Genomic DNA, 21,006 nt, shown 5'->3' on the forward strand with positions numbered 1-21,006 from the left:
AGGGTCTTGTGACATATTACTCTTGTCCTTTAGACAATCAATGCCTAACTTCTTAAATAATCTATAGAGCAACAGTAACATCCAATAAAGCAACCAAACAGTACGTGGGATCTACGGGAAACAGTTTTAAACAAGGAATCATAAATCTTCATTCAACAACCTTAACAAAAGACATACAACAGAACTGGCAAACTATATTTGGAATTAAAAAGACAATTATACAGATTTAAAAATAAAATGGAAAATACTAAACGACAAACAGTAGCTTATTGCTTAGGAACGCACATTGTGTCCACAGAAAAAAAAGGCGTATAGATACAAGAGATTGTAAAGATACAAGAGGTACCAAATATACTAACTATAATGGCTGTTTTTTGATATTGCTTCTAGTTAAAATCAGACTGGGGACTTTCTAATATAACAATTTATTTACTTTATTTATAAATATGAAGACAAAAGATACTTATCGGTTATATTCTATTCTACTTAGCAAATTCAATTTACAATTAAGCATTTTTGTGGTGTCTATATTAAAACTTGTTTCTATAGCATTTTATAAAAATATGCATTTGGTGCTGTAATTGATTTCATCTTTTAGAAGAAGAATATTTTTCACAGCAAAAATAATTTGAATTCGAAGGTTTTAAACCAATGTTAATGAAGACCATCAGTTTTAACGTGCAGTTGTATTCTTCCAAAGCTGTAACTTGTGCTGGTGAGCATTACAATTAATGAAATGCAACGTGCGGAAAGTTTCAACGCTTGCTGTGCAAAACAAGTGTTACAGAAGAACTTAAACTAAAATAAAAACATCAAATGAAATTTAGTGATATGTTTACTTAAAAAACAAATGAGATTTGTGTTAATTGTAAGCTCTATATTTATAAACTATAACTGCTACTTTTTGCTAGGAAGTTTCATTAGGTTTTAGATGTCTATTCATATATAGGGCAAGAGTGCTGTATTATTTATTTGTGTTTTAAACTCTTATTATTTCATTATACTTTTAATATACTTTTATTATTATAACAGTCATATTTCTTTCAGTATTAAAATTAATCTCTTATTGTTAACAAAATTTCTGATAGAATGAGGTATAACTAAATGTTTATCAATTAGTCAAGGAACATAAGTTTGTAAGTCAAAAGATGTAGAGAGGTGCGTTAGCATTTAAAAACATATTCTAAATTAAAAATATACAATAAACCTAATTTGTGCAATATTAAAAAAAAAAATAAAAATGTTCTTTTTGAATTTTTTAGAATTCTAAAATGCGTAACAAAACAAGAGTGTGTATTGTCATAAGTGAGTAAAGATGCGAGAGGTTACTGTACTCAAAATTTAATACTAAATTTGATTGCAGACTTTGAAGCCTAGAAAAACTTTGAAGCTTAGAAAAACTCCAAATAAATAGCAGGTAAGACTAAATCACTAAACAAGAAAAGCAAGAGGAATAATATACTTATACATTATCAAAACTCCTTTTAAAAAAATAAAAACCCAATTAAATTAAAAGTAAATTTAAGTCGTGCACACAAACAGTTTAAAACATTTTTCTAATATCTTCCCTTCCATATATTTAAAAACCTTTTATAGCAATTATTTAAAAAAATTTTAAACTCTAAAGTTCTTAAATTGATAACAAAACAAAAAGCAGCATATATTCAAACTCACTGTATAAAAATATTCAACATAATTACTACATCACAATATTTATAACATTTGTAAATTCAAAAACTTTGTAAAACATGTCAAACTAACTTAAGTTTTTCTGTTAACTATATAAGATAGAAGTATCTCATACTTGAAACATTTGTAAGAAACTTTTGTTTATTGTTTAATTATACAAATATTTACTTATAAAGGACTAACTATTTTATGCTTTTAAATTAAACAGGGTTGCAGCTTTATGAGACAAAAACCTAGTCTGAGAGACAATAAACTAGTCTCAGTCAGCTTAGGTTTATTATAAAATTGCTTTTGCACTTGGCACAAACATTTTAAAACACTGGGTTATGCAGTTCAGTGTATTGCACAAAAGAAATTCTTTAGGTGAAAAAAGTATTTAATTATATGAATAATGACTATTCAGTCTTAATCTATTTTTAACTAATCATATTTATTTGAATCAAATACACATTTTTACTTAACTAATGTTCACTAGAATTAAGTTAAAACTTTGTATCTGTATAAATTTACTTGTATACACCATGATGTATTAAACTTGTTTTTTTAACTCTTAATTCAATTAATAATTCAATAAGGGCATGTAGATTATTGTGTCAAAAAATTTTTGTAAAATCAAAGTTTAGAAATAAAGAAGATGAAAAATTTAAGCTTATAATAATTAGCATTATCAAAAATACTTTTAATGCATTTACTTAATAAAGTAGTGTGCAAAAGACTTTTTCATTATATTTTTATTGTGCACTTACAAAAATGTAACCATTGAGTATTTAGATTGATTTTTCTTTTGGCAAACATCATAAAAACAGCTTGTGCAAGATTTTAGCTTATTTTAAAACACTTTCACAACAGAGGTTTGAAATTTTCTGAAAACAACCTTAATGTAAAACATATGGAACCTAAAAATGCAACTTTAGAGTTTTAAGTTGAAATGTGTTTTGCGTGTGGCAATTATCACAAAAAAAAACAGTTTGCAAAATTGAAGACAACTTGAACAAAGTTTCACAGTGACTTTTCTTGATTTGATAATAATAAATAAATAAAAATAATAATAAGTTAAAGAAAACTAACAAAAATTGATAAAAGATCACATAAAATCAAAAAATACCTCCTTAAAACTTTTTATAACCATCTTAAATCCATTATTTTTGTGATAATTGCCACCTATAAAACAATTTCCAGCTAAAAAATTTTAGGTAACATTTTTGAAGTCTTATAAATTTTCAGGGTTGAAGATTTATTGAAAATTTTACAAGGTCTTAATTTCTTCTAGGTTTTTAGAACTACTAATTTTTTAGTAAAATTTTAGTTAAGTTAAAAACTCTCTTAAATTGTATTGAAAATTCGAAAGATAATGCAATGCTAATTTGAATGGGTTCTATATAATAAATGAAACATCAAGAGCATAGAGTGTTCTGAAATTTTTTTCACAAAAATTTACATCTGCTCTTATTTAAAGCTTTTGGTATAAACTTTAAGCTAGTTTTTATAGAATATAAAAATTTCAATTAGTTTCGGTGATATAGACTTTTTGTAAAAAGTTTCCATTTCAAACCAATGGACCGCACATTTTTTAGGATTAATTTTCTCATTAATATCAAAATTTGCTAAAAATCTATCTTTTCCTACAATTTTTTAACTAGAGACCTCAAATTTTCAGGAAAAATTTCATTTTCAATTAATTTTGAAATAAAAAAACTAGATAAAATGACAAAAAAAGCATATTGTTTTTTTTTGTTTTTTTTTCTAAATTATTCAACTTTTACATTATATTAAGTAGCATAATAGTAATGGACTTACTGCACAAACTTGAATAGATTAGTTAATAAATAAAGAAGGAAATATAATTATAGTAAAAAAGTTTTTTTTTTGTGCCTTCCATAAGGAACCTATTAAAGTCACTAACTTTGATTGCTTATATCTCAACAGTAACTTTAAATTTTGTCATGTGGTTAAAAACTTCTGATAGCTCAGACTAAATTCTACAAAATAGACAGGTAAAAATCAAAGTGGACCCCTGCTTCCCTATGCCCTTATTAAAACCTAGAATAACCAAAAATTATGATTGTATGAGACAGATCTCTTGAAGCTAATCAAAATTTCATAATTTTTCATGTAAAAAGTGTTTAAAAATCTAGATTTGAGGTTTTTTAGTAATTTTTGTTAAAAAGTTATTGTTATTTTCAAAATAGGTCAAATTTTAGATTTTCCAATTTTTTTTTACAAGATAATTTAAGATAGTAGTTTATTATATTAAATGGCAAAAAAAGTCCTTAAACAATTTGGTCCAAGGACTTATTCTACAAAAAAAAATCAAGTCATACACCACTTGGATACAGTTTAACATCTTGTCCAGGATTAAATTTTCAAATCCCAGGTTTATCCAGGATTCCAGGTTTATAGCAATCCTGTATTTTAAATTGGGGTTGATTACAAAAATCAAAAACCTCTATTGTGTACGTTCCTTAAAATCAGCTAAAACTTTGCACAAGTTAGTTTTATGGTTGCCACTGATCAAGCTGAGAAAAAATTCCTGACTTTTTCCTAACTTTTTACCAAACTTTTCCTGACTTTTCTAAATCAAACTCCTAAATTAAACCTATTCTAAAATACATAATCTAACACTTAAAACTGTATAAAGCTTTCAATCTAATTTTAATACAGGTTAAAAACAGCAGTTTTTTGCTGAATTCTATCATCAAACTTCCAGTACATCTATTGAACCATCTGTGTATGTTTGATGTTTGTAATAAACAGCTCTATCAGCAAAATACTTGTATTATTACCTTATAAACACAGCTTGTCTAAAAACAGACGCAATTTTTTAGCATTTCCTAGCATAAATGTATTTAGATAAACAAGCAACATGTAAGGAACTTTTACAACTAAAACCTTGAATTAATAACGAACTTTCACAACTAAAATCTGAAAACAATAACAAGTTTTTACAGTTGAAACCATAAAACAATAAAGAACACAATTTTTTAGAATTTCCTAGCATAAATGTATCTAAATAAACGAAACGACATTATGTATTTACTTAAAACATGCTTTACTTATACATGTTGTTCACTTAGATTAATAAAATACTACCCAAACTATTTAATATAAAATCCTTAAATTAAAAAACAATTAAAAAGAATATACTTAAGTAACTGTAAAAAAAGACATAAAAAAGTAAACTGTATATCTGTTGTATAAAATTTTTACTTTTATCATTTAGTATAAAATTTGTAACAAATAAATGTACTCTTATTCACTTTAAAAACTTAAGTTACTCTACAAAAAATTAAAATAGTAAGTAAACTTAATCTTGGCATATACCTCTCTTATAAATAATTTTATAAATTTAAACAACTTTGAAAAGATTTTAAAGAGGTAAAGTATACACATTAACTAAAGTTACAAAAAATACTAAACTTACTGCTTAGTTATAAAGATCTCAATTATTTACTTAAACAAAAAACACTTTGATTCTAAAATTATTCTAGATAATTTTTCGTGTATATATCAGTTTCACTATGGAAATGTCCTTGCTACAGATCATCAATACTAAAAAGCTTACAAAATCTGCTTGTTCAAATAGAGTACTTGTTCAAAATGTTAATAGAAAATTTTTGCAATTTTATAAATGATGTTTTACTAACTTATACCAGATGAAAGCATTGGAAATAAAATTAAATATTTTTGTAAAATTCTAGGAAAATTTTGGAATTTTTTTCTGACTTTAAAAGACTTTTTACCATTTGAAGGCTTTGAAGACAAGGAATTTAAACTGACAAAATCTGATTTTTTTTTGATTTTTATAAATTTTTTTGACTCTTCCTGACTTTTTTTCAAAACCCCCCATTTTTTCCTGACTTTTCCTGACTTTTGTCATTTTTTAAAATGTTTCCTGACTTTTCCTGACCGAGTGGCAACCCTGTAGTTTTTTTTAATATTTTCAAAACAAAACAAAATAATTTTTGAAAATTATTATATTCTAATTAACAGAGATTATAAGGGTTGTACATTTTTTTGAATGGTTAATTTAAAAAACAAAAGAGTTATTTAGCAACTAATTATATTCTACTACAGTTTTAAAGCAATCTTTCTCAAAAGTTTTAATCAAAATTATATTGGACCATTAAAAATGCACACTAACTGCTTTGATATAACTAAAACTTATTTCTATGACTTTATTTTTTTATTTTAAGAATACTGTAGCTTTCAAAGTACCTTTTTCTTTAAATTTAGCACACAGAACCTGTTTCATGTAATTCTGACACAATTTTTTTATAATTCTGCTAACCCCTGCTTTAATAAGCAGCAAATTTTCATAAACATAACACATTATTCTTAATTAATTTAAGAAAAATGAGTTGATTAATTAGGTTAAATTTTTAAGGGGTCCCACTAAAATTTTAAAACTACAAATTGATAGAATTTATCCTTTCAAGAATTTATTTTACAAACTAAGTTTCGGTCAAAGACCTTGTCAGTGCTTAAATAAATCTTATTCAAATAGAATAATTCTATTAGAATAAGATTTTTTTTAAGCACTGACAAAGTCTTTGACCGAAACGAAAGTTAGTTTGTAAAATTAATTCTTAAAAGAATAAAATCATTATTTCTTCTCAAGTAGTTGAGATCTCTCTATTTGTTTTCTTAAAACCTAAATATGTAATAGAATTACGAGCATAAAGTTATTGTTATAGGAAAATTTATTAATTTTTCAAAAAACATAAAACTTTAATGTCAATTATTTTCCTTATCTTAAAAGCTATCTAAAATTATTTTTTTTTATTTTAGAGAACGCACCTTTGCCTTTAATTTAAAAAAAAATTATTTAATTTGGGGTTGGAATTATTTCATGGGGTCCCTCCAAAAATAAAGGTGTTTTTTCGTTTTTTTTCATCAAATGGTATTAGAACCAAAAATAAATATTTTTTTTCAATTTTTTTTTTTTGATTTCCCTTAGTTTGCATGTTATAAAAACTCGTAAATAGTTATTTTATAAATAATGTTAATATCTTTTACGATTTGGCCCAAAATCAAAATGTAGTATATTACACTATCATTTGCCTTGGCCATTTCCTAGATAAAAAATTGATAAAAGGAAAAAAAAAGTTAATAAGAATGTGAATATACAACAAATTTAATTAAATTATTTTATTTTAGTTTAGTTTGATGTCATTCACATTCTTATTAACTTTTTTTTTCCTTTTATCAATTTTTTATCTAGGAAATGGCCAAGGCAAATGATAGTGTAATATACTACATTTTGATTTTGGGCCAAATCGTAAAAGATATTAACATTATTTATAAAATAACTATTTACGAGTTTTTATAACATGCAAACTAAGGGAAATCAAAAAAAAAAAATTGAAAAAAAATATTTATTTTTGGTTCTAATACCATTTGATGAAAAAAAACGAAAAAACACCTTTATTTTTGGAGGGACCCCATGAAATAATTCCAACCCCAAATTAAATAATTTTTTTTTTAAATTAAAGGCAAAGGTGCGTTCTCTAAAATAAAAATAAAAAATTTTAGATAGCTTTTAAGATAAGGAAAATAATTGACATTAAAGTTTTATGTTTTTTGAAAAATTAACAAATTTTCCTATAACAATAACTTTATGCTCCTAATAGAATTTATCCTTTTAAATTTATCCTACTTTGCACTAAAGGTAATTATAACAAAAACCACCTAAAATGAAACATAATTTATTTTTTATTTCTGGGAAAGTATACTCCATTTAGTGCAGTAAATGTGTTCGGTAGTGCAGTACTATATTGCCTTACCGAATTAACATTAGTTCGTCTAAAAACCTTCTTTTTTTTTTGACTAATAACAAAAGTTCAGTAAACCTAGATACTTTAAAATTCTTTTTTTTTTTACCTTAATTTGTTCAGACTGAAGTGATAACTTTAAGTTTATAAGATTATTAAACACAAATATGAAGTTCCTGAGTCTCTTTAAACTGTATTTACTAGAGTGTAAGGCATAATTGGAAACATGGGCCATGGACTGCTTATAGTCATTAATTTTGAAATGTATAAAAAAGTAAAATGTTATAGCTTTTTTTCTAACTAACTTTATTTTTAATTAGTAGATGTAGTTTGAAAAAAACATAGTCAAGAAGCTGTTGGATAATAAAAAATTAGTTCTTGATATGTTATCTTCAAAAATTTTTAACACCTGTTTAAGGTTGCGACGGAGTGCAAGAGTGTGTAAGAGCTAGTACCCGATTTATTTTACTTATAATTTAAGTTCAAATATAGATTAGAAAGTATCTATGAGCTTTATTACACAATACAATCATAAACACTTAAAGAAAGGTAATTACTTGAGAAGGCTTTATGTAGTTCACAATTCTAGTTGGGCTGTAAAAAATGGTTGCTCGTATAGTTTACTGGTTCAGAAAGTAGGGACTTATACTTCCTCATAGACAACGGATGTAGAGCGCGCGAGACAAAAAGATACAATATCTAAATAAAGAAAATGAAAGATGAGAGTAATAAGTTTATGCCACCGAATGCGTGGGCTTATGCGTCGAGTTCAATGTTCAAATTGATCCAAACTGGAAGTTGTTGCTGCTTTTCTGCTACAGTATGTGTAGGCTTATGATGAGTATGGCACATTAACATTTCAAATCGAGTTGTACGCCCTGTCGACGTTGCTATAGTAGGTATACAAAATGTATACAGAGCAAGATATAAAAACTACGAAGTTATGAAGTTAAGTACAAAGTATATGTTTCAGATAAACAAACAAATACTTGAATAAGAGTGTTTTGCCGGAGATAATCTAGCTTTTCCAAGATTGCGACTTACACTCAGAGCGCCAAGAGAAGATTTTCCCAGATGTCAGCTAGCTTTTACAAGATGGCGGCTTAAGCTTCGGACTGGAAACTGGCGTATTGATGCTTCTTGTTAACGTCGAAATCCAAATGTTCTGCTTTCTCGGTCGCTCGGCTGTTTATATACGTCTTTCTTACATAACTTGAACCTGGTCAAGACATGGTTGCATGATGTAACATGCTGATTAAAGCATGAAACCCGGCGTGATCGGTAGTTGATTCTATATTGCTTTTAACACGATGCGTCAACTAGCAGTTGTTTAATATTCTCAATCAAAGTTATATTTATAGGAATGAATTTTATGATCTAACAAAAAAAACAAAGGTTTTTTTAAATAACCTTAAAATGAGTTCGACTTTAAGACAATCGACGTGAAAGTAATTAAAACCTTCACGTTGATGTTTAACAACACTATTATTTACAGCTGAAGAGACACATAAGTTGCTAGCTAAAATAACATTCAGTAATATAAGTACATAAGCAGGGCGAATTTATATAAAAAATTGAAAACTAGTGAAAATAAAGCTGAAAAATTCCTGTATATTGAACCAAAGCGTACGCACATAAAATTAAGGATAACCAAGAACTTTAGTAAAAACCGTAAAAGTTATACCGTAAATATAATGACGCTCGTCTTTCAGAATATGTATCTGAAATGAGCTTCTGCTCTCCTTAAAACTAAAAAGTTCTCTTTCTTATGTTTCGCGCATACTCATGATTGTCCACTTGATGTTGTCAAATCGCAGAGAAATATTTTTTCGCAGGTTTTTCCAGACGACCATCATACCAGTTTTTCAATATTTTTGGAACATGCTGATCGATTCTAACGAAAAACCTTCGATGTTTTTCCCACGTAGTCACTACAACAGTGACAACTAAACTTATAGATTATGTTACTTTTTTGGGTGGGGGAAACATCTTTGTAAACTCCGCTTAGAGGTCGATCTGTATACAAAATTGTTCTTAAACGAATAAAGCCGTTAAACCTGGTTTACTTCCTCAAAGATTTTTTTAAGTTCTCAGAAGTATTGCCAATTAACGGAAGTTCTTAGTACACTGGACACTTCTGCAGGCCGGTAATTTTTAAAGCTATTGAACTTCTTGCTCTTGTTATAACTTTTTAAACTAAACTACCTGGATAACCAAGGGCAAGGAAAATATTTTTAAGTGTTTTTTACTCGCCTTCAAGATATCAAAGAGAACAGTTTTGTCATAGTTGAATACAAACAACAAACTAAAATATTTCTAAATTGTTATTGGTTTATTAAACGACAAATAAAGACGCTCAAAATATTTGGTCCTGGGACTTGGTGCACGAAGAAATTTTTGGTTATCAGGTCGCACACCTCTTTGTACGTCTTGTCCAGGATTACATAAGTAAACTATCTTTAATAAAATCCTAGAGCTTGCAAAATAAAAGTTCACAACAACTCATTAAGCTTTTAAATGTTTTGTGTCAAACGATCAGTTGATGGGGTACATATAACAAAAATCCATCGAAAGTTGAATTTAGAGGCATTATATGTTCTGTAAGGATTTTTGGTCTAGTCAAGCAGAAGTTAGGAGTTTTAACGGATATTATGAAGTTTTTCACTAGACTTTGTTCTCCTTGCTATCTTGAAGGAGCTGAAAACACTTCAATATACTTTTCTTTCCCTTGGTTATCCAAGTAAATTAGTTTCGGAAAAAGTAATTTAAAATTTAGTATGAAAAAGCCAAATAAAAAAAAAGAGTTTTCAATTTAATCATTAAAAAAAACTAATAAAGAAGAAAAAAAGAAAGGTCACTACTATTGTCACATTTAAGGTCAATGGATTGTTGTGGATTCCGGTCATCGAGTCTCACACATACATTTTTAAACATTGTTTAGCGGTTTTGATTAAATTAGATATTAAAAACAAAAATTAATATCAATTAAAGGTAATAAAGTACGAAAGATTCGCTTCGCACTCATTTTTTTTTAATATTTATAATTATTTGTTTTGATACCATTATAAACTACCATTGCTTTATAAATACACTTTAGCACAACCTCAAAATTTTTTTAAAAATATAATATGATGTTATTTAAACTTCTAATAAAATTTTAATAGCCAACGATAAGACTTTATAAGTTTGCACAAGACGTGCCGAATTCTAACCGTTTCAAAGATAAAACTAGCTTATATAAAAAAACATTTTAATTTCTTATAATTTCTTAAATTTAGCTATTAATTAAAAATTAAATATTTAAAAAAATATATGTTAAAATTTTTATAAAGAAACTTTTTAAAGTTTTTAAAACTGTTATTTCACAACTTAATTAAAAATTTAACATTTACTTATGAATATTTATACTTTGTGTTTTTATAAATGTTTATTTTTTTCTTTTTTGCATGTACTAAGTTATTGCCTTATATTTATAAAAAAAAATCACTCAAAATTTTTAATTATTTCAAATATGTTAATTTATCCTAAATTGTAGAATGTAAACTCATTATATTTTAGTTCTACTTTTTGTGTGTCCTGTTAAAGTGGCTTAGGTTTTGATGCCTAAATCCAAAAATGTACAATAAACAATATGATAATATTTGAAAGTAAACCACTTGTAGTTTGTAAATAGTATAGGACTCTTTTACAAAAAAAAAGTAGTTGTAAAATTATTCCAAGTTTACTATTATCTATATAATAGCAGTATAGTTATGTATATGATTATGCTAGCTTGTAATATACTATCATATTTACTATCTAAAAGTCTAAATAATATAAGTTTGTGTGGTTGATTGTTGATGTAAATATGTTAATTATATCGCAAACAAGGAGTATTCTACTTATATAATGTTAAGGGCCTGATTTATAACTCAACCTGCGCTTTAACTTATATAAGAGATGTCCCAATCTAACGCTTAAATTATATTTGATAAGTAATCTAATATGACTTACTTACCATTTACTAAAGGTTTTATACATAAGTTGCTTATACTACTGTTAAACGTAATTCGAGTCTGTGGTGATCAAATGCATTTATAATAAAATTGAGAAACATAAAGACTATAAAATACTATACAACATAAAACACCAATTAATCAAATTTTCGTCTCTTTTAAAAGACTAAAATACATGAATTAAAGAAGCTGAATACTAAGTGTTCGTTTAAACTAACCGGGTGCATGATTATTCAAATTCGGACAACTCAATCTCTTTAAAAAAAATTGAAAAGGCTACAACTAAAAAAGTGATGTATATTTGTCAAATATGAAAATATATATGTAAAAATATCTACAATCCATTTTTTCATTTTGCAAAACATTTAATATTTTTTGAGATATGGGTTAAATGAAGTAAAAAACATAGTTATTTTTAGTAATTTTAAAATATCTTGAAAATTATTTAAGATTTTGCAAAAATCAAAAAGTGGCTTGTAGATATTAATAAGGTCTACTTTTGTAATTTTCATCATTTTCAAATTTATATTACTTTTTTGGCTAAAGTCTTTTAAATATTTTTTTAAGAATTTGAATTGTCGAAATTTGAATTGTCCGAATTTGAATAATCGTGCACCCAGTTAGCTTAAACGAACACTTAGTATTCAGCTTCTTTAATTCATGTATTCTAGTCTTTTGAGTTGTCCGAATTTGAATTTTTATGTAATCAAACTAACCTCATGAAACAAAATAAAAGCGAACTAATCGTTCGCTTATACGAGATCAAAACCATTCACAAACTAAATGCTCCAAAAAGCCGCCAACAAAAGCAATAGCTTATATTTAACTGCAAAACAGTAAAAACTAAAAAAAAACTCATTCAAGTGCATTAACTGCTTATAAATGAAATAATCTGAGAGAAGAGAATAAAAGGCGGCGACTCTCAACCGCTAAACTTAGCAGAGTGGTACATTTGGTTACAAGAAAGCATAGATACAAATTAAAAAAATACTGCCTTATCATAGATATTTTTCATGTTTATAAAACTCATGTTTTAAAAAATATCTGCTAAGTTTATTTAAAGGTTGTTTTAATTTTAAAAAATACGACTTAATACTTTTTATAATTATTAAAAAAAATAGAATAGCGTTTTATGATCAGATTTTAAAACTTTAGCTCACAATAACTATTTCATTTGGGGTTTTGAACGATGTTGTTATGGAGTAGGTGTTAAATATGCACGAAGGGTCACTTTTGCTTGGTTTGAAATTTTTCTTAAATTTATTTTAGTTTTAGTTTTTAATCAAAAGAGTTTCAATTCTTCATTTAACTTAATTTTACTATCACTTTTACTACTAACCCTTACCCTCGGTAGTAATTTTTTTCCTCTTTTTTTTTTGAGAATAAAGTTTTTATTTATAATTTAATCTCATTGTTTTCTTTTATTAATATTTTTAATAGAATTTTTATTTACTATCAGTGGAACCCTCCTATTGCTAACCGTATTTATTAATTCGTAAATAAAAAAAGGATATTTTATTTTTATCTTTAAGGTTGTAAATAGGTATAGCAGCTTAATTTAGTTATAAAATAAACTACAAAAACTATGTAAAATTTTTTACTTTCACGAACAAAAGGTACAAAATAATGCGCGACGCTTGAGTTTTCTACACACTAATCTTATACGATCTTCAACATCCATAAAGATGGAAAAGACGATTTTCTGAACGTATAAGTTCTGTCGAAATTGATTCCTATCGTGCTATAGTTCCCGTCTGCGGCCTTGCAGTCTCACGTTAACAATTGAAATTGTAACACAGTTTACGTCTTCAGCCTCGAAGTTGTTTATATCGTTTTATAGTCAACCTCTGCGGCCTCGCAGTCCCAAGCCAACTATTTTATATCGTATTTCCATTCACGTCTCTGCCTTGAAATCCCACGTGAAAAGCTACATAATTTTAATTATAATCTTCGGAATGTTTAATTAATTGAAACAATTATAACTAAAAAACTGTTTTTTTTTTTATTAATATTTTTAAAGGTTTTATTTATGTAGTTAAAGTAAAGTTTTTGTTTATTCAAATTTATTTAAGGATAATTGTTAAAATATATAATAATTTGATTAGTCCTGACTCAAGACTCCTGAGTCTGACGGGTGGATTCAAAACTCGTTTTTATTTATTTAGCCAATCAGAACAAAGCTGCTTTTATATTTTCGAAATAACAAATTTTTGTTTCTGTTTTGATATTCAATTGATATAAACACTATAATATAAACGTACGAACAAGATAAGCTACACTTCAAGTTGAAACATATATAATGAAAATAGCAACGGGTCAAAATTGCCAGAGACGAAATTGCACGAGTGACAAAAAATATAAATAAATTTCAAAATAAATGAAAAAAGTAACTAAAAGAAAAATTAATAAAAGAAGCTACCGATCGAAGGTAAGGGTTAAGGGTAACAGTGATGGTAAAAACAAAAATATATGACTAAAAATAAATTAATAAAAAAGCTACCGATCGAGGGTTAAGGTTAGGGGTAACAGTGATAATAAAAAAAATAGCTAATTGAAATTATTAAAAAAAAAAACTAAAAGATAAACTAAAAAAAAAAGCTACTGATCTAGGGTAAGGGTTAGGGGTAACAGTGATAATAAAATTAAAAATAATTAATAGAAATTATTAAAAAAAACAATTTTTTGAGTTTTTATTATTAAGTTAAAACCTTTAGTTGTTATCTTTTAAGACAAAAGTTTTAAAATTTAAGTTATATCAATTTTATTGTCTCTTAAATGTTCGCTATCACAAAATTAGTTGTGAGTCGGTAATAAAATCTTTGTAGTAATTATTTAGCTCAAATTTTTGAACCGGTATTACTTTTTAAGTAGAATTCAACCAAAGTTGCTAATTGGAGTTCAATTTTTTTAAATTATATTTGTTTAATTTTTTTTTTATACATTTTAAACAATTTAAATTCAGTAAATTTATATTCAAATGTTTGTTACAGAATTAATAAATTTGAGTTAGATAGTATTTATAGTTACTTTAAAATAACTTTTATTTAAATCTATTGCATTTTGCTTAATATCTTAAATTTTTTTTTTTAGTTTTTAAATACTATATCAAATTGTGTACTTTTTACTTTATAAATCACGATAACACTTCTCGACTTAATGTTAAGAAGAATGATCAAAACAAAAAAATAAATTTTATTAACAAAACAATGTTTCATTCAATCGTTTAAAGTACATCAAACGAGATTATAAGTTTAATAAAACCTGTAATTTTGTTTTTTTTGAAAGATTTTTTTTTGAATTCATCGAAACTCAGGATTGTAGTTTTTATAACTTTGTTTTCTTTTAAAACACTGTTGTAAACGCTTACATTCTGACTTATCACATAAATAAAAGTAAAATTATTTATTGGGAAGAACTCATACATTATAATTAGTATCTTAAAATTTCAGTAAGGTAATTTCAATTAGCCCTGTTTTATATCAGCTGAGCTAATATGATTCCTATACTGACTTAAAAAAAAAAAAAACTTAAAAAAAAAAAAAAAATTAGATTCAAAACTTTTTGAGTCAAAAGGTGATGACTAAGATAATTTATGAATCCGAAACCACTCTTATGCTTTTTGAACCTTTTACCCATTTTTTTGTTAGACTTAAATATATTTATGAAAGCTAAAATTATTATTATTTATGAAAGCCATAGGTAGTATTTTTCACAGAAATAAAAAATTGCTAACTAATTTTTGTGATAAAGTCTTTTGTATAAAAAGCTTAATAGAAATATAGAAGAATAATTTGGTGATTTCCTCTAAATTAAAAAAAAAATACTAAAATTCTGTCTTCTTAGTTTCTTAATAAATTAAATTTAGATTTTAAGGAAGTGATTAATGCATTAGTAAAAAAAATCCTATTTCGACAGTTTGATAAATAAAATACAGTAAAAACACTTTAAATTTAGCCCGTTTAAAATTGATATTTAAATTTATTTTATCCAACTTTCATTGGTTTCATCGTTATTTAACTATTTACGATAATGAACTTTTATATTAGATAACAGTTAGCTTTTTGAAAACGTTGAACACTCTCTTAAAAAAAGATATTTTTCGTGCTCAGTAGAGCGAAGGATTTGGTGGCTAAACGCGAAGCCACCCGAAAAGTAGTAAAAAATAAGGTGATTAAAAGTTAGATAATATCACTCCAATGAAAAATATAGTTTATGATATCTAATCCATATTTTTAGCTTGAAGTAATGTTGCAATTAAAAAACAAACTGAACAATAATCTTCTTCAAGAGAATGTGACTCACTTCAAAAAAATTACAAAAATTATCCCATGTGTAACTCTTTATGAAATTAGCCAACAATTTACGAATAAAGAAAAAGTAAGTTTGTAGTATGGTAAATAAGTAATTATTCTTTAAAAATACTTTTTAAATAATTTAGTTAATTATGCAGGGTTGCCACACACTTAGGGGACTTAGTATAACTTAGGCTAATTTCAAATTATTTTAAAATCAATCTAATTAAGCTCATTCTGGCTAGTTTGATTTTTTTTAAACTCAGACTATTTTGATGATTTCTCTATATCTCATGTAATATATTATACTTAAATTAATCTATTTTTTCAAAAAGGTAATATATAATATAATGCTTTTGTTCTTCAATATTTAGTTATATAGGCTTGAATAACAGTAGTTCAGGGTTTGTGACCGCCAGGCTGAATCAGGCCAAGCTTTTAATAAAAAGTCTCAAGCTGTTCCACCTTGTTTTTTACAAGTTTATCTTATTGTGTAGTGCTTAATCTTAGATATCAGACATTTTTAACAACTTTACAAAATTCCAAGTCACTTGATATAAGCTTAAAAAGTTTGTAAACTCAGCAGGTTATTTATGGAAGGAGCAAACCAAAAACTTTAAATCAGACTATTTCTCCTATATTTTTCAACAAATCTTCTTCAAATTATAAATAAGTCCATTACTAATCTTTAAGTATTTTAAATGCACAAATTATTATGATCTGGAACAATAAAATTTTTATTAAAAAAAAAAAATTATAGTTAATTTTATCTAAAAATTTGCTAGTAACTAATAAAAAAAAAAGAAACATTCAAGTCTTTTAAACTATATAACTAATATCTGAACATATTTTTTGACTTAAATAGTAATAAAGTCACTTATAAATGTCTTATACTATAATTTATATCTTAAATGAAGGCTTATAATTATAGCCATACATTTAAAGACATTTTATCTGCTTTTGATTTATTTTGACGTTATGATCACACTAAATTTGCAATTTTTTTCTGTAAAATTGTTTTTTTACCTATAAAAAAAGCAAATTCATCTGTTTTTACCTTAAGTTTCTTTGATTTTTAATGTCAATTATGTGGAGTCAGTTAACCAGAAAGATGTTACTAATGTAATTTCATTTCAATTGCATGTTTATAAAAATATAAAAGCAGTGTGCATCAATTTTGGTTAACAATTATTTTGATTATTCAGAGCACCTGAATAAGTGTATAAGAAGTAGACCTATATTGACTACTGAGATATGTAGAGACTGCATGTAAATTTTATTAAAATTAGTGTAAATTTATAGTTGGAATATAAAGAGTTTTAATTTAATTAAAAAATAATTATTTATATTTTTTATTTTAAGTTATGTTTAAGTATGTTATTGTTTTCACATTACTACTAGTTTAAGTTTTTAAAGTATTTTACATCTACATAAGTTTAAACTTAAGGGCATAGGGGGGGGTAGGGGAAATAAAACACTTTTTAACATTTTGATCTTATTTTATATAGTTTCTACTAAGTTACAAAATGCTTTTTACAAATTTAAAAAAATCAAAATAATTTTTGAGATATAGCCAGTCAAATTCCGAGACAACAATAGGTTCCTTATGGGAGGCGCAAACTAAAACAGCAAAAATTGACTATTACACTAAAAATCTATCTTCTACTACGTTTTTTGAGATAACTACCTCATAATTTTAGGAAGTGTTCCTTGATATATTTAAAAAATTCTGTCGGAAAGAATTTAAAAATAAATAATAAAAATTTTATAATAAAATTTAACAATAAAAAAATCTTTATTTTTTTTTAATAAAATTTTTATTTTCATTTTCAAAATTTTGTTTTGATCTAATTTTCCAAACATAGTAAAGAACATTTCTCAAAATTTGAGGTAGTTATCTCAAAAAATGTAAGAGAAAGATTTTTAGTGATTTCTAGTTATTTGCCATTTTAGTTTGCGCGTCCCATAAGGGACCTATTGTTGCCTCTAACTTTGACAGGATAAATCTCAAAATTTAGTTTGAATTTTTAAAGTCTGTAAAAAGCATCTTGTAGCTTGGTTAAAACTTTATAAAATAAGATCAAATTGTGAAAAAAGTGTTTTACGTCCCTATGCCCTTAATTAGTTAGTTTGTTTAAATGTTTTAATTCTCTCTTTTTAAAGCTTATTATCAAATCATTTTTAGTTTTAAACTCATAGCAGTTTATTACTATATTTATTTTATATAATTGCTTTTTACAAGACTTAGCTCTTAGCAAGGTATAAACTTGTACCTATATAATATACCTTGCTGAGAGCTATATTATACACATACTATAATTACATTTTACTATGTATTGAGTTGTTCTATCATTTAACTATCATTTAATTTATTGTTAAAGAATTAAAAAAATAATTTAAAGTATATTCTTGTTAGAAAAAAATATATAAGATACCTGATTTGATACTAGTTGTGATTTACTTTTTTGTTAAAATAGTATTATATTGTTTCTTAGGACACCTTTCTTTTTGATTAATTTTGGAATTGCTTTACGTACACTTTATAAAGTAATAATTTACTATCAATAACAAGTTTGGTTTTACTTGGGTTTTTGATAGAACATATCCTTCACCAAAAATTGTGGTCCACTTTGCTATTAATAATTTAGCACTTGTTGTATGCCAAAATCAAAAAAGGTGCAAGATTGTGTTTTTGCATATTCAGAAGCCCTCAATTTACATTTCACCAAAATATTTGGTGAAGGATATGTTCTATCAAAAACCCAAGTAAAACAAAACTTGTTATTAACAGTAAATTATTTCTTTAATAAAATGTACGTTAAGGTACTTACTTTTACAGCCACTTTTGATTTTCCAGCTAGAAAATATACTATTATTCAAAAATATCATAAAAACACCATGTGCAAAATTTTAGATTATTTAAAGATACTTTCAGCTTAGCACCAATTGATTTTCTTAAAACCACCCCAATGCAAAATGTATGAGATTCAATAAATGTGACCTTGCAGTTTTAAGCTGAAATTTTATTACAATTGGCCAATTATCACAAAAAAACATAGTGAACAATTTAAAGCAATTCTAAGAAAGTTTTATGGTGGCATTTCTTGTTTTAAAAAAATATCTGGAAGTTCAAAAAACTTGAAAAGGTGATAAAAATTATATAAAAACAAGAAATGCCACCTTATAACTTTCTTTAAATTCTTTTAAATAGTTTATGTTTTTGTGTGATAATTGGCCACATGTAATAAAATTTTCAGCTAAAATTTTTAAGGTTTCTTCTTTTGATCCCATACATTTTGCATTGGGGTGGTTTTTAGAAAACTGGTTGGTGCCATGGTGAAATTTTCTTTAAATCATCTAAAATTTTGCACAAGGTGTTTTTAAGATACTTTGAAAGCATAGAACTTTCCAGCCAGAAACTTAAAAGTAGCTGTAAAAATAAGCACCCTAGCCTGCAGTAGGAGCAATTTGGAAAGAAATCAAATAAAAGGTTTCCTAAGAAATAATATAGTACTCTTTTAACAAAAAATTAAATCACAACTACTATATACTCAGATATTTTATGATATTTTACTACTATGAATATATTTAGGTTATTATTTTTTATTCTTTAACAATAAATTAAGGGCATGGGGGGTCCACCTTTATTTTACAAGTTGATCTTATTGTATAGAGTATTATCTCAGCTATCAGGCATTTTTAACAGCTTGAAAAATTTCAAAGTAATTTTTGAGATATTAGCAATCAAATTTGGTGACCTCAATAGGTTTCTTATGTTTTTAGGTTAAACTGAAAACACAAAAAAAGACCATTTCACTAAAAATCTATCTTCTCCTTCATTTTTCAACTAATCAACTTCAAATTTTTACATAAAGTGTATTTTTAAATTTGAAAAATATTGAATGCAGGAATTTTTTTAATTTTGAAAAATAAAATTTTTATTTAAAAAAAAAATTCAATTTTTTTTATTTTTTTAATCTAAAATTCTTATTTTTAAACATTTTTATAATCCAACATTTAAAGTCTTTGAAACTATAAAAGGAATGTTTCCTAAAAATTTGAGGTTCCTAGCTCAAAAAATGAAGAAGATATATTTTTAGTGATTTTTAAAATTTCCTATAAAGTTAACCCCAAAATATTTGTGGTCCATATTTTGTATTGGAAACTTTTTATAAAAGTTGCAATATCTCAAAAGTTAAATAAGATTTTTTAAGTCTATAAAAACTGGCTTGTAGTTTGTATTTCAAGCTTTCATATAAGATCCAATGTTATTTTGAGTGAAAAAAAAAAGTCGGACCCCCTATGCCCTTAATATCAACTCAATACCTAGTAAAACACAATTATGCTATGTGTAAATGCAGTTAAGGTACTTACTTTAACAGCTCTTAGCATAAAGAGTGTTATATAGATACAAGCTTATACCTTTCTAAGAGCTAAGTCTTGTAAATAGCATTTATTTAAAATAATTACAGTAATAAACTGCTATGAGCTTAAAAGTAAAAATTATTTGATACAAAGCTTTTAAACTAGAGAGTTCAACCATTTTAACAAACTTACAAATTAAGTTTTAACTAATTTAAATATAAAATACTTTAAAAACTTAAACTAGTAGTAATGTGAAAACAATAACATTCCTAAACCTAACTTAAAAATTAAAAAAAAAAGTTGAATTAGATGAAAACTCTTTATATTCAAACAACAAAATTACTCTAATTTTAATTAATTTACATGTAATTTTTATGATATATATTTAGTTATTTTACACTTTGTCAGGTGCTCTCAATAATCATAATAATTAATAACTGAAACTTATTCAGAAGGTGTTTTATATTTCCACATCATCAAATTGAAATGCCATTACATTAGTTAACTCTTTCAGGTAACTGACTCCACATATTTGACATTAAAAATAAAAGAATCCATAAGTAAAAACAGCAGAAGTATTTACTTTTTATATTAGTGAAAATAACAAGATACATAAAAAGTTTGCATATTTAGTGTGATCATGACGTCATAGTATATCAAAAGCAGTTAAAATCTCTTTAAATGTATGACTATAATTATAAGCTGTCAAGTTCTGGCAAACAGCAAAAAAAGACTATTTCATTTAAAATCTATCTCCTCCTACATTTTTCAAGCAATCTTCTTCAAACTTTTACAGTCTAATCTTTATTAAATGACAAAAAAACGTTACTTTGGACTTTTCAAATTTAAGTAAAAATAAGTAAAAAATTTGTGGTCCATACGTTTGTACCAGAA

At 25.6% G+C, this 21,006-nt stretch overlaps 1 protein-coding gene across 2 annotated transcripts in view; it reads left to right on the forward strand.

Moving 5' to 3' along the window:
• Positions 1 to 15,631: 15,631 nt before the first annotated feature.
• The window catches only part of LOC145849236 (uncharacterized), a 37,429-nt gene continuing 32,054 nt past the window's right edge, over positions 15,632 to 21,006 (forward strand). For both annotated transcript variants that reach the window (XM_082954377.1, XM_082954378.1), the window contains exon 1: positions 15,632 to 15,832. In XM_082954377.1, the coding sequence (XP_082810503.1) occupies positions 15,701 to 15,832 (132 nt within the window). In that variant the 5' untranslated portion in view covers positions 15,632 to 15,700. The remainder of the gene's footprint in view (positions 15,833 to 21,006) is intronic.

The sequence above is a fragment of the Thalia democratica genome, chromosome 1 (assembly GCF_965202585.1).
Source record: "Thalia democratica chromosome 1, ktThaDemo2.hap1.1, whole genome shotgun sequence".
Taxonomy (NCBI): Eukaryota; Metazoa; Chordata; class Thaliacea; order Salpida; family Salpidae; genus Thalia; species Thalia democratica.